At 41.6% G+C, this 14245-nt stretch overlaps 1 protein-coding gene across 1 annotated transcript in view; it reads right to left on the bottom strand.

The window, feature by feature from the left end:
- The window catches only part of Atp10b (ATPase phospholipid transporting 10B (putative)), a 95331-nt gene that overhangs the window by 49565 nt on the left and 31521 nt on the right, over nt 1-14245 (bottom strand). The window contains exons 4-6 of the mRNA XM_051180923.1: nt 8718-8803; nt 4692-4798; nt 2861-2992 (exon numbers count right to left, since the gene is read on the bottom strand). Of these exons, the coding sequence (XP_051036880.1) occupies nt 2861-2992; nt 4692-4798; nt 8718-8803 (325 nt within the window). The remainder of the gene's footprint in view (nt 1-2860; nt 2993-4691; nt 4799-8717; nt 8804-14245) is intronic.

A 14245-nucleotide genomic window follows, 5' to 3' on the forward strand; every position in this document is an offset into this window, starting at 1 on the left:
CTCTTACCTCCTATATCCAATAATTATTAGTTGTATGTCTTGGATTTTGTTCATGAGTAATTACCACTAAGCAAATGACTCTGACCTTAAAGGACCCTGATAGGGTGTGTGCTAGGGCATGGAATGCTGTGGGAGTCCACAGAACTCACACCAATATACACAGAACTCTTTTTTTCCTTATTTGCTAAAGGGGTGATAGCATCCATGATCACAGAATTATGCAGGATGAGCTGCATGCAGCACCTGCTACAGATGTGTTTGAATGTCCTCTTCTGTTAATGATAGCTATCCTATAGGGTTATTGTAACCCATTGGGTAGAATTCTGTGCAGACTATTTTTCTGTCAATTTTAACAAAAGGAAGAGAGAACCTTGACTGATAAAATTCCCCTACCAGATTGGCATGAGGACAAATCTGTGGTACATTTTCTTGATTGATGTGGGAGAGAGCAGTTTACTGAGGTGATGCCACCCCTAGGCAAGTAGTCCTGGTTGGTACAAGAAAACAAGTGAGCAAGCCACGAGGATAAAGCCAGTAAGCAGCACTCCTCCATAGCTTCTGCTTCAGTTCCTGCCTCTAGATTTCCTCCCTGACTTCTCTTAATGATGGAATGTGATGTGGAATATACCCTAACTAAAACAAAAGCATTTGGCTTCAGGGCAGGAACTATAGAGAATAAGAGCCATAAGGTGTCATCCATCCCTCGAGGCTGGGCCAAATTCTTTATGGTCACTTCAGAAGAAAGGAACATTACAGACATGATATAATTGAATGCTGATAGTATAGATCAGAATACATGCACAGAGAAAGGGCCCCTACAGTAAGATGAGAAAGCAGAGAAGCCACAAGGTAAACCAGAAATCTCAGAGGATTCTGCAGCTTGGGCGCGCGTGTGTGTGTGTGTGTGTGTGTGTGTGTGTGTGTGTGCGTGCGCGCTTGCATATGTGTGTGTATGCAGGAGGGTATGATGGGCACAGCAAGAAAACACATCTTGTTATAAGGAGTCTTGGAATCACACTTGTCATGGGAGAACTTTCTCCTCTTTAGGCTATTATGCTTTGATGAAGTACCAAAGCGTCCTGTTTCAGAAAAGTTTCTATTTTCTATAGAGAATTTGCTTGCTTTCTTTATTGATGTTCTCCCTTCATCATTTTTGAGAACCCATAAAGCCAACTCTGGGGGCCTTATCTTTGTGTGTAATCATTAACTTTTTTTTGTCTGGAGACATAGTGATCTCAAATAAACTTTCAATTCTGGCGTGCCTGAAAAATCTACTCAATGTGGAGGCATAGTTCCTGCAGCCATGTGGGCAGGGGTGGGAGTGGCTGTGTCCTTACTGTGGTTTCCTCTATCTTCTCAAGCTGCCTTTCCAGCTGTGAGCCACCCACTCAAGCACAGCTGGTAGATTCACCTTTGATGTACACTAAATATACACACCTGTCACCTTGAGCCAAGTCCCAGTGTCCTTGCTACACTGATATACTAGATCTTTCCCTCTGTCTTTTAGACATCATTTTTTTTTTTTAAATACAGTGATGGCTATGAGTTCAGAATGAGGCTGGTAGTAAACATCATTGTTGCTTTTTGGATCAGGGTCACTGGGGGTGTCTGGGCTTGTGATTTTCTTCTTCTTGATCATCCCTGATTCTCTGTGGGGCCTCCTTAAGCATTCTGTGAGACACCCATAGGTTAAAGATGATGGTGAGAATGGATAAGAGCCCCATGGAGAACACTTTCTTGTCTCCACTCTGAAGATCAACTTAAATGGTTCTAGCTCATTTCTTCTGTGCCTTCTGAGCTTGATCTTGCTCTTATACACTAGATAGTCAATGGCTACTCTGTCTACAGTCATTCTCCTTTCCAGCTTTGTACCCTCCTGTGCTGACCATTTGGCTAAAGCATTCTTTCTCGCCCCCATCCCTCCCCCCCAGATTTCCCTGCCTTATTATGCTCCTGAGGTTGTGTCTGCCACCTATCTTCTGTAGTAAATGTCCACCTCATTTAGTAATCAGCTAGAGCCTATACCTCTCCAGGAAAGACTTCCTTCATTGGTGCCCATTAGAGGCAAAATAACACATCACCCCAACAAGATAACATCCCTAACATTCTAATTGGTGGGTTCTTATGAGGCAAAGAGTAATTTGCAGAGGAGATTAACTCATGAAATCTGAAATAGGGAATATCCTGGATTCTCCTGGTGGCTTAAAGGATGTAATTACAAATGTTTACAAAAGGAGGTACTACAAACAAGGCTTGGGAGGCGTGAGCAGAGAAAGGAAGATCCTTCTAGTGTAATGAACAAAGACATATAGGAAGCTTCTAGAAACAAAGACACGACTGATTCCTCTTTTTTGTCTTATCAGAAGGAAGAAGATCTGCTGAAATCATGATCTTAACCCAGTCAACTTGGACTTCTGATGCTTAGAAGAAGAAGTAGAAGCAGAGTAAATGTGTGCTGTTGCGAATCCCTCAGTATTACTTGGTTTCATGGCAACAATAGGCAAATAATGCAGTACCCATGGGCAGTTCTCCATTGAGGCAGGCAGGGTGAGTGCTTGATTCTATTATTTTTACTCCTCCTGGGGAGATTGTGGGTTCTCTAAGGATCAGTCCTATGATTCACTATCTTGCTCTCCCTCCATGCTCAGAAAACACCTGTGTTCCATGAGACTGTTTTCAACCCATCAGTGATTGACAATATTGCTAATATTTAAGAACATATATACCTTCAGGAGATATTCATGGAGTATTCCCCTAAAGTAGGTAGTGTAGACTTGATTTAAGGAAGTTAAAGTTCAGAATTATAGTGACTTGCTAAAAGAATTGGATTTCTGTGTTGCTTTTGCAGAACATTCCTTACCTACAGCTCCAATGAGACACATGAGGAAGAGGAGGCCGATGCAGAAGAAAATGTCTGTGTTGATGCGCCGCTCAATTTTGCTGCGTTTGTAGCGGGGCCCACTATTGTTCAGCATAGCTTTTGTCTCATGACCTTTGGGAGAAATTGGGAATTCAGATGGAAAGAAATGATGTGCAAAGGTCCTGGGGAAGGGTTGAGCTTGGGGACAGCAGTTCTCATGTTTGTTACTTTGTGTCTAAGCTGGTGACATTTCATGTGGAAGAACAGTAGAGCCCAAATCTGTTACCCCAGCATTCATCAGCTACACTTCCACATCAAATCTTGTTCAAAGGAAAAAATGCCAAGGTTGGAAGACTATCGGTTTTCCTAGTTACTTCTTTTCTCCCCGGGGAAACTGAGAGGCAAGATAGAAGGAGCTTGTGCAATGTGAAAGAATAAATTAATATTGTAATCATGGTGGGAAGTGAGGAGTCTTCCTTCCACCAAGCCATGATGTCCAGGGAACTTCAAATGAGGTGGTGAGACACTTGGCTGTCAGACTGTGTCTCTTCTTAGGAGTTGCTGGATTTTAATCACTGTGCATACTCAGCAGGCAAAGTGGAAAAATGCCACTCATGTTTTTTTTTTTTCCTGTGTAAAATTAAAGAAAACCAGGGCACTATCTCCAGAAGCAAATGGCTTCACTGCTACTGAGTTAGCTGCCTTGGGGATTTCAAATAGCAGCAACAGTGGGAGTGAATGAGTTCAGATTATTAAATTAGATTCAAGTTGTGAGGGACTCTGACAGTGTGACAAGCACAGGTTGCTGCTTTCATTGCCTACTACCTGCCTCAGGCTCACCTCATAGGGGTCTTCACCCTTTGAGACCCCTCCATTCCTTATGCAGGAAGTGGGGTCAAAGACAAGGCAGTTAGACCAGGGGTACTAGAGTTGAGACTCAGCTCTGTTCACATTTGACTTTGGCTTACAGGGAGTTTATCTCAGGGGATGTGGGACCTTAGGCAAATGGATTCCTCTGCACTTGAACGTCTCATCTGCAAACTGGGATAAGGTGTGTGTGTGTGTATGTGTGTGGTGGAGGGAATTAACCTATAGTAAGAGTCTAATTAGCTCTAGGTAGTTAGAAGGAGTGCAGTAAATGCTTGCTGGGAGAAGCCCATACTTCCATACTGGAGCTTATTATTCTTCTGGGAAGACTCTAGTTTCTCTGTGACAAAGGGGTTGCCCTATAATGATTTGACATAGGCAAAATGGTCCTAACCAGAGCTGAGCCAATAGCCATGCCAGCTCCTTATACCTCCCCACATGGTGAGCTAAATTAAACCTCTTTTCTTGAAAGCTATCCTGCCTCAGCTATTGTTATATAGTAATGAGAATGTTTCCATACGTAGAGCCATCCAGTAGATAAACAAAACGTAACTGAAATTATCCAACCTCTCCTTCACTACATACAGCACTAGGTGGCTGGCATGGGATAGGCCATTTGATTCTCAGGAATCTATAGAAAGTAAGAAAACTGAGATGTGAAAGGAGAAATTATTCCCTGGGGGAGTTAATCTGAAGATCTATCCCCAAGCCACCACTGGCTGATGAACTGAGTCCCTTTCCCTACCTGGTGGGATGCATGGTATTGCCTCAGCATCTCATTATGTCTCCTGTGTACTGAGTGAGCTCCTGTGGCTCCCAGCCTCTGTGTGCTTAGCTGGGAAATGAGAAGTTGCATGGCTCTGCCCATGGGAGTCTCTATTTTCTGAAGATTAACTTAGAGGAGATGTTGGGAAGAGGAGCATTAAGACAGGTTGGAAAAAAGAAACTGAACAGAGACAATGACCTGCGTAGATGACAATGCCAGCTGCCACCTCAGTGTTTCGGATGGTGCAGCCTCGGAGTAGAAGACTCTCACTGCCAAAGCCAGTCCTGGTCTGGTCAGGATGCTCCCTGGGAAGAAGGAGTAAAAGTCAGGTGGTGTTCTGCTGATCTCTCTATGTGGTTTCTGGTCATTGTAACAGAACTAGAAGCCATGAGTGAAGCAATCCATTTCCCGCTCTTCCACATTCAAAGGGCTATTGCTGCTCTTGGGGAATCCTATCTCTATGTCCAGATTAATTTCACCATTGCTCCTGTGAGGCCTGGGTGAGGCTGGACCATCAGAAGGGAATTTTTCCTTCCTAGGAATTCCTCATTTACCTACACTGAAGGCAGAACTCTGCTTTAAAAAAAAATCTGATTTCAATTCTCACCCTCAAATTGGTTTGGGGAATAGGCTCTGAACCTTCAAGGTTTGGTGCTGTGACTTTGTTGAATGCTGTTCACATCCCTCCTTCACCTAGCTGCTGGAACAGAGCCATAGCAGCTAGGCTTCGTGGTCCATAGAAGAAGCTAGATTCTCCTGTTTACATCATGAGGTGGATGTAGGACATAAAATAAAGCAAGAAGGGTTACAGTCTTCTCACACCTGAGCTACCTCACTCTCAGAGTCTCTCTCCTCATCCACTCCCTTGCTCTGTCTCTCATAAAGCATGGAGGCCTCTGAGGAGGGAAGAGTGGCCTTGTCTAACTACAGATGTTGTCTTTCTTTCTCAAGCCTCAAGAGGTATTTCAGCTTTCCACTTCATGCTAGAAATGTCTGAGCCAGAATGACTCCATGTATCCATTACCTTCAGCGTGGCATTCTAATCCGGTTCCTTTCCCCTGGCATTGCAGCAGGTTTAACTGTAATATTCTAAAGCCATTGGGAGAACAGGAAGGCAGCAATCTTAATACTGAATTTCTTCCCTGTGGTTCATCAATATTTCCTTTTCCTATGTACAGCCATGATTTTTTTCTATGAATTAATTAAGCTGAAGGGAATTTATAAGCCAGGTCATGCTATCAGATCCACTTTATAGGAAAGTGGAAGAATATGTCATTGATTAATTATCTTGCTCTTTAATGTTATTTTTATACTCAACATGCTTATTGATTTACTGCATGATTCTCTTTTTTCATTTATTGGAATAAATGTTTCATACAATTTATTTTGATTAATTATTTCCCCTTCCCAAACTGCTCCCAGAACCTCTTCCCTCCCCCTCCACCCAACTTCATGTTCTTTCTCTTTTAAGGAAAAACAATGCCCCCAAATCAAAACAATCAAATCCCAAAGACAAAAAAGACACCAAAACCAAAACAAAAAAGCAAGACCAAAAAAAAAAAAAAAAAAAAAAAAAAAAAAAACCAAATCAAAACAATAAGAACACAAAAATCATGGACTTATCATGGACTTCATTTTGTCTTGGCCAACTACTCCTGAGCATGGGGCCTGTCCTGAAGTGTAGTTGATATACCCAGTGACACTCAACTGAAAAAGTAAACTGGTTTTAATCTCTCCCAGTAGGTATCAAATACAAACAGCTTCTTGTTTGTGGGTGGGACTTTGTTTCCACATCTCCTTCTCCATTCTGGGATTTTTGTTTGGTTTGAACTTGATGGAGGTCTTGTCTATGCTGTCCTCATCTCTGAATCTATGAGTGCATCAGTTTCACTGGATCTAGAAGATGCTTTTTCCATGGAGTTATCCCACCCTTGGCTCTTAAAATCCTTCTGACTGTCTTCCACATAGACCCCTGAGCTCTGAGAGGAAAGTTTGGTAAAGACATCTCATTCAAGGCTGAGTGCTCCTAAGTCTCTCTGCACATCATCATCTAGTTGTAGGTCTCTATGTACAGCAAGAAGAAACTTCTCTGATGAGAAATGCCCTGATTCCTGTTGGATACACAATTGATAAAGACAATCTTTTTTTTTTTTTTTAAATTTTTGATACAGAGTCTTAGTATGTGGTTCAAACTGACCTTGAATTCATGATCACCTCCCAGGTACCGAGATTACAGGCATGTGCCATCATGTCCAACTTCAGTATCCACTTAAATGCTAATAATTCCCTATTCTGTTTATAAACTATGTTATCTTACATAATTACATTTGATTCTGCATGGCTCTGGAAAGTTGGCAGGGTCATTTTGTAAATACTAAAGCTTATAGAGGCTGAGACCTTTTCCAAGGCCACAAACATAATATACTAGACATTTTAGGATTCTGAATCACAGGTGAAAGAGTGCTGGTGGCTTTTATGACAGTCTGAAGTAATAGCACAGGCTAGAGCCAGCCTCTTCTCTTGCCCATAGTGCCCATTTTTGGATAGGTGTAGGAAAAGGCTTAGCCATCTCATGGCTGCTGCTCTATTGAGCGCTTTGTGAACAGAGATGTTTATGCTCAACATTCAGCATTTATGTCTTGGCATTAACATTTGAGCAGGACAGTTCTTTGTTGTGGGGTATTCTTGTACATTCTAGAATGTTGGGTGGCACCCTGGAATCTGTCTATAAAAGGCCAGCAGCATAGCTTCCCAGCTGTTTTAACCAATATTGCCTCCAGACATTGCTAAAAGACTCCCGATTAAGGAGAAGGATATTGTCTCAGAGTGAGAACTGAGGTCCTACAGAGATTCATTTGTTCAATTAATCAATTGTTTATTGAGAAAAAGGTCTCATGTAGTCAAGGCTAGCCTTGAACCTACACCTTCCAAGTTTGAGAATTAGATGGTTATGTTACTATCCCCAGTTTACATGGTTATGTGGATTGAACTCAGGACTATGTATATACTAGGGAATGACTCTCTAATTGAACTTTCCCACCAGCCCAAATGGTTTAATTTTAAACTCTGAAGCCCATTATCTTCCAGTAGATCACTAAAAAGCTGTTCCTCTTGACAATCTGTATAATCACAGAGGATTCCTCAATTGAGGAATAAGAGGCTTTGAGGAAACACAGAATTATTAGACATTTGGTTTGTGGGTACTGGGTCTAAAAGCCTTCTCCAGATGGAGATATAGGCCCAGATGGTAGAATCGTCTATAATTTTTGGGTTGAACATAGGCTGGCCGGTTGGATTTCCCAGGGTTTTGAGGTCAGGTGGTGGGGGAAGACAGGTCTCTAGCAGCAGTGGCCAAAGAGAAGGGGTATTAAGTTGAGTAAAGCACTGCCAAAGAATCTAGGATACAAAAAAGGAACCTAAGAGATTCATGCAAGGTCCTTCACAGAAGGGGAAAGGGACAAGATCTCCTGAGCATATTGGGAGTGGGGCGGGTGCTGGGGTCCAGCAGTGAGTGGAGAGGAAGTTAGGAGAAAGAGAATGGGAGGAGAGGAGAACATGTGGGACCAGAAAGATTGAATTGGGGGATGAATAGATGAGATTAAAAAAAGAGATACCATAATAGAGGCAGCCATTATATGTTTGAAGAGAAAACTGACTTTAGAGGAATGTCCTAGGGTGGCTATAAAAATGGTATTCTGCAAAAGTGCTCTGAGAAGTTCTATATTAATGGACAAGGGTAGACATTTACTTGTATCTGTACTTGTGACTTTTACTTTGCAAATAGATCATCTATCTGATGTGGGCCAGAAGTGTAGTAAAATTTTGAGGCAGAACAAAAGTTGAAGAATAGCAGTTATTCTAACAAACATCTATGATTAACCAAGCTTTTCTTTTTACCCAGTTTTGCTAACCTAAGCTTTTTACCCAGTTTTGCTAATCTGCATATGATAGACAATTTGATCTTAGGGAAGAGAAGTCCTGTGGCATAAGGTATTACAAATTTTACTCTGCAAAGTTGGCAGCCAAGAAACTGAAAAGTGAGTACACTGATCTAGCTCACACAGTTTATTCTTGGGGGTACTATACCTGAAGCCCAGGTCTTTAAAACTTGAAAATCTTTAATCTCAGGATCTGGATTCTTAACTTTGTGGTCATTTCAAGAAAATGTATTTTCTAGCAGTAGAGGAGGTGTTTACCAGGAGTCCAGGTGTCTTTGGTACTTACATATAACCCTTAAATTTGCTGAGGTGGTTGTTGGGCCTTTCACATATGATGGTACTGTGGAAGTATTCCGGTTGGAACTGCAGCTCCTACGAAAGAGAGGATGCTATGAGTCAGTTGCATCAAAGGGATCTAGTCTTTATTGGATAGTAGGGAGGGCTAATCACTGCTATGAGCATTACAAATGAGGTTAATGTGATTTACCACACTGTGGTGCTGGCAGCATGTTAGGTTAAAGTTAAGTTTTCATCAAGGAAAAGAAAGTCAATAGGAACAGAGTTAGGTGTAGATTGAAGGAAAGTGGATGCAGCAAAAGACAGCATCTCACAGCTCTTCTTCCACCCACAGGCTCACACATTCTTGCTGCCTCCCTCTTCCATGAAGTTCCTGAGCATTGGATGGTGGGAGGCTAGTATAGAAGACCAACCCATAGCTAAATACACAGTTACTATATTTGCCATGTTGAGTAGTTATGAGTTTTTCTCATTAGCCATTACCCCTGGCAGAAAGAAGCTTCCCTGACCAAAGTTGAAAGCACACAAATCTATGAACATAAGCAGACATATTTAGAATTGCAGGGAACAAGTGAAGTTCTCAGTGATTCTGTAATACTGACATGGGCACAGCCATGTCAAAAATTATCAATGCCTCAGACACAGGGAAGGAATGAAACCTTCCTCTCGTGTGAGTGTGAATGCTGATGGTGTATGTAAAAAATCTCATCTCCACATAGACCTCCTTCCCATGTTTATGGCTTAAAAACTGGCCCCTTACAGAGACTCTTCCTACCAAGATTAGCTAAACATGCCTCTTTCCTTAGCTGTATATAATAACCCTACCTCCTTGTTTATATGCAAGTAATAACTCCACCTCATTGTTTGCAGATTGTACCCACTATCTTGTTCAGTTGTATATAAAAACACATTGAGCTTCCTGGGTATTGCACCTTCCCCATCCAAGAGACCAGATAACTCCATGCCAGATCTATTGTCTATGTGATGGTCATTTCTTCATTTCCTTATTATCCCTAGTCTGTGTTTTGTGACCCAAGCTGTGCAAGGCCATGTCATAGAATGCAGCTTGATGCATTAACATTCAGCAAAAATAACTGTAGGTTCCTATCCAGGGCCGATGATTACCATAGTCAGAGGCTTTTGACAAGGTTTATAGTACCAGGCATAAAATCCCTCCCATGGAGCAGGCCATGCACATATACACAGCACTAATTTGGTTCAGGGGGTTATTAGTAACAGTAAATAAAGATATTAAGTTGGGAGGGAGAGCTCTAGGAAGGAGTTAGATGGAGTCACTTATGAATAGATATGATAAATATTCATGATATAAGTGTAGGAAACTGTCAGAGAATAAGAAAGTATAAAAAGGAATGTGGCTGTACAAACTATGTTTCTCTGGCAGCACTGGGTTAGTGTGTGGTCCAGAGCTGCCCAATGATAGACAATTCAAGTCCATATGTTCAAATATGGAAGCCACCAGGGGGGTGTGGCCATTAAGCATTGAAGTATGCAGGTTTGAATTATTTTTCAAATTTAATTTAATTTAAACTGAACTTGAGTAGTTGCACGTGCTAATGGCTACCATACTGGGTAACACAGAGATATAAGAGGGAAAGGAAGAGCTTTTTATAGTGAAGATGGTAATTCTGGCACTCAGAACACTGAGGTAGGAGAGTTATAAGTTCAATGCCAAGCTGACCACACAGCAAGATACTGTCTTTAACACACACACACACACACACACAGAGTGATAAGCACACTAACTAGAGACAGCCACAGCCAACATGTTTATGTGCATATTCCCAGGTTTTAGAAATAGCCACTAACATATATATATATATTCATATACTTTTTTCATTTGAAAATGAGTTAGTGGTCATGTATCTGGAATATTTCTTCAAACAGTGTGTGTACATGTATATAAGTGTGGGTGGAGGTCAGAGGTCAATATATTATGCCCTCCTCAATATTCTATGCCTTATTTATTGTATGTTTTGAGACAGGGTTTCTTGCTGAATCACTGATTAAACTAGACTGATGGGAGATTCTATAAATACGCTTCTCTTACTGGTTAATGAATAAAGCACTGTTGGCAAATAGGAAGGCAAGATAGGTGGGAAGACAAGGAGGATTCTGGGAGATGTAGTAGAGAGGAATGTAGGCCATGGAACAGTAAGAGGTCCAGACCCTTTCTCCAGCAAGATAAAACCACGTGGAAACACTTAGATGGATAGAAATGAGTTAATATTTAAGAAAGAGGTAGCCAATAAGAAGTGCTAGTCTCATAATTAATACCCTGTTATTTAGGGGCTGCATGTTATTTGGGGGCCGATGTGGCTCTGGGACCAGGCTGGTGGGAAACTGCTTAGAACACTAGACTAACTGGAACAATAGGCACTACATCTTTTCCTATATGACTGCCCCTGCATTGAGATTACAGGTAGACATTGCCTTGCTCAACTTTTTATATAGATGCTGGGATCAAAAACCAGGTCCTCGTGTCCATGTAGCAAGCATGCACCTTACTGAACCCTCTTTCCCAGTGCTCCTTGAATGTTTTAAATGCCAATTTAAATATTTTTAAGGAACACCTGAAAATGTCAGTTGCAAAGGTATATCCTATTTCTTTTCATTCAATATTTATATCATTTTCATTTGTTTTGCTTTTTATAAAAACTCTTTTCCTGAAGTAGTTTCAGCAATAGTAGAACATAACTATGGATGAGGAGAAGATATTGTTTTCCAACTCTAGTCCCCACTGAATAATCATGTGTTTAACTCTTGAGCTAATACCTCCAGCCCTGCCTATCTTGTTGGTGCCTTAGAAGATAGATTCTATGCGGAAGAGTTCCTCTCCTTGCAGAGGGCAGCAGAAGGTAGTAGTGGGAATGGTTCCTTGGTAGTGTTTTGAGCATATGGGTGATGAAATTTATCACTCAGCGTTTCAAATTGCACTGTTCAAAGGGGGCAATTCGATTTGAAGAAATGATAGCATTTTCTGTCTTGTGTAAATATTCTGTACATTGCACTCCTGGGGGTGCCAACATAAATAAACTCTCTTCTCACTTGAAATAAATTACCCATACAGGAGTTTCTAAAAACATGGTTCTTGTCCCTCCAGGTATTGATTCTTTCGGGGACAGTGAGTCCTGAGATGATGACAGGGCATGCTCATGCTCTAATTTGTCAGCTGCGTTCATACTCCTGATTAAGCCATGCCCTTTCCACTCAGCTTGTTGCTGCGTCTCAGAGAGGAGTGGCAGCAAGGTCTGAGAGTGAGCAATCCTGCAAGAACTCTGAGTCCTGTTGCCTACTGAATGGCCTTGGGGCTCCAGTCACGACCATGGAGAAGTCTGAGTCTTGTTGCCCCTATACTTGCTCATGGCAAACCTTCTGCTATATCCTTTGTCTGGTTCCTTGCTCTTCCTTCTTTCCAGGCACTGTCCATGGGTCCTCTGTCTTCATCTCCATTAGGAGGGCTGACCTTACTTTCTTTAATCTACTTGTCTCCTAGGTTCTTTCCTGCACTCTCCAAGATGAACTGCTTTTTGTTCCAACTCAGACTCTGTGAACATGGGTCTCAGTTAGAAGGCCTGGGCAGTCTAAGGGACCTTTGACAATGGAACCAGGATATATCCCTGGTGCACAAAAGGACTTTGGGAGCACATTCCCCATGGAAGGATACTCCCTTACCCTAGAGGCAGGAAGAAGGGCCTAGACCCTACTCCAAATGACTTGACAGATTTTGATGATCCCTCCTGGAAGGCATCACCCTTCCTGTGGAGTGGGGGGGGTGATGAGACGGGAGGGGGTCAGGAGGTCATGGGAGGGAGGGAGAGGTGACTGGGATCGATATGTGAAATAAGAAAAAATAATATATATACAAATATATTAAAAATATATGTCTGTGCTATGTATACATGAGTGCATGTATCCTTAGAGGCCAAAAGAGGGTTCTGTATCCCTTTGGGCAGTCAGTTGTGAGCCTTCTGCTGTTGCTATGGTAACAAAACTTGGGTCCTTTGCAAAAGCAGAATGTGCTCTTTTAACCAATGAGCTAGCTCTTAAATCCCAGCACTGTTTTCTCTAAACATAAGCATGTGGCCATTTTTGCCTATAAGGACATCTGTGGTTCCTCCAGGGAAGAATCTAGGACTGTGGAGGAATGGATATAATCATTAGGCCATCCAACATCAGTCAAGCTCAGTAACTTTGACACTTTTCCCAGCTGGGGTGGGGCTCATCTCACCAACATATAGATTTTCCTAGTTCATGAGTAAAGCTCATCTAACCCATTTATTGATGTTGAATTGGTCTTTTCCCTAAGTTGCTGATTTTTGGTAGGAGTCCTCCTGACCACAGTCAAATTATAGGGAGAGATAAGCCCATTTCAGAGAAAAGTACATGTCTTTGAAGGGTTTTGGGAGCAGATAAGACTCTCTTGAAAACTTTTTCTGTGCCAGGCACATGCTATTAAGTTCCCACAGTAACTTTAGGAGCCTTGGGCAAGTGTACAGATGAGAACAAACCTAGCATCATCTCATGGTTGGTATGCAACAGTGAGGATAACAGGTCACATTACTGGAATCCAAAATCAACTGATGGCATTGTTGATATTGTTACCATAATTATGTGTTCCTCTCATTCTATTATGATTATTTCTTCCCAATTTATTCAGTGCTTATTACATACCAGCAATTGAGTATTTTATATATCCTGCTTCTTAGTGATTAATCCTGTCAGGCAGATTCCATTTACTACCTTTAGTTTATGGCCAAAGTAAGACTCAGAAGCCATACCTTCCCTAGGCCATCGCCAAACAGGGAAGGAAGGTGGCCTTGTCCTTAGGACCATTGACTCCAGCAATGTCACTGTTTAAATTACAGTCTTAGTAGGATATATGGAGGAAGGATTACTGTCTGAGTTCTTAGCCTTATTCCTTCTTATGTTTTTCCTATGTAATGGAGTGATTCATTCTCTAGTATATTGTGGAGAACCTGTAAACTACTCACTTCCAGTAATATGCACTATAATGCTGCCTTCACCAAGAATATTTGTATCTGAAAGTAGAGTATACCCATGGAGGGTAAGGGTAGAAGTTTAGGCATTAAAAGTGGCCCAGAAAGTAGTCTTTGGAGGATTTTAATTTATTATATCATTGTGTTTTGTTTTTTAAAAAATATCCTATGAAGCCCACCTAATCCTGGTAGACCCTTTCACCTCAGCCAATTAAAGTTAGCTGCTTTCTTATGTTCATGCTTCTACCACCCAGTGCTGTGTCCTCATCATATGTGCATGCCTAGGTCTATGCAGCTTCTGGAAGACTGTAGTCTTTCTCTGAGTGCAAATCTCTGAATGCCTTAGTTCAATAGGACCAATGAATGCATTTACATGATGGTTTTGGAGGATGAGTTTGGTATGGGAGAGAGTGTTTTAATGACGGTACATGGAAGATGATGTAGCAATAGACCTCATTGTAAAGACTGTCCCACAAAATCAGCACAGTCTCAGGTATAA

The sequence above is a fragment of the Phodopus roborovskii genome, unplaced genomic scaffold, assembly GCF_943737965.1.
Source record: "Phodopus roborovskii unplaced genomic scaffold, PHOROB, whole genome shotgun sequence".
NCBI lineage: Eukaryota > Metazoa > Chordata > Mammalia > Rodentia > Cricetidae > Phodopus > Phodopus roborovskii.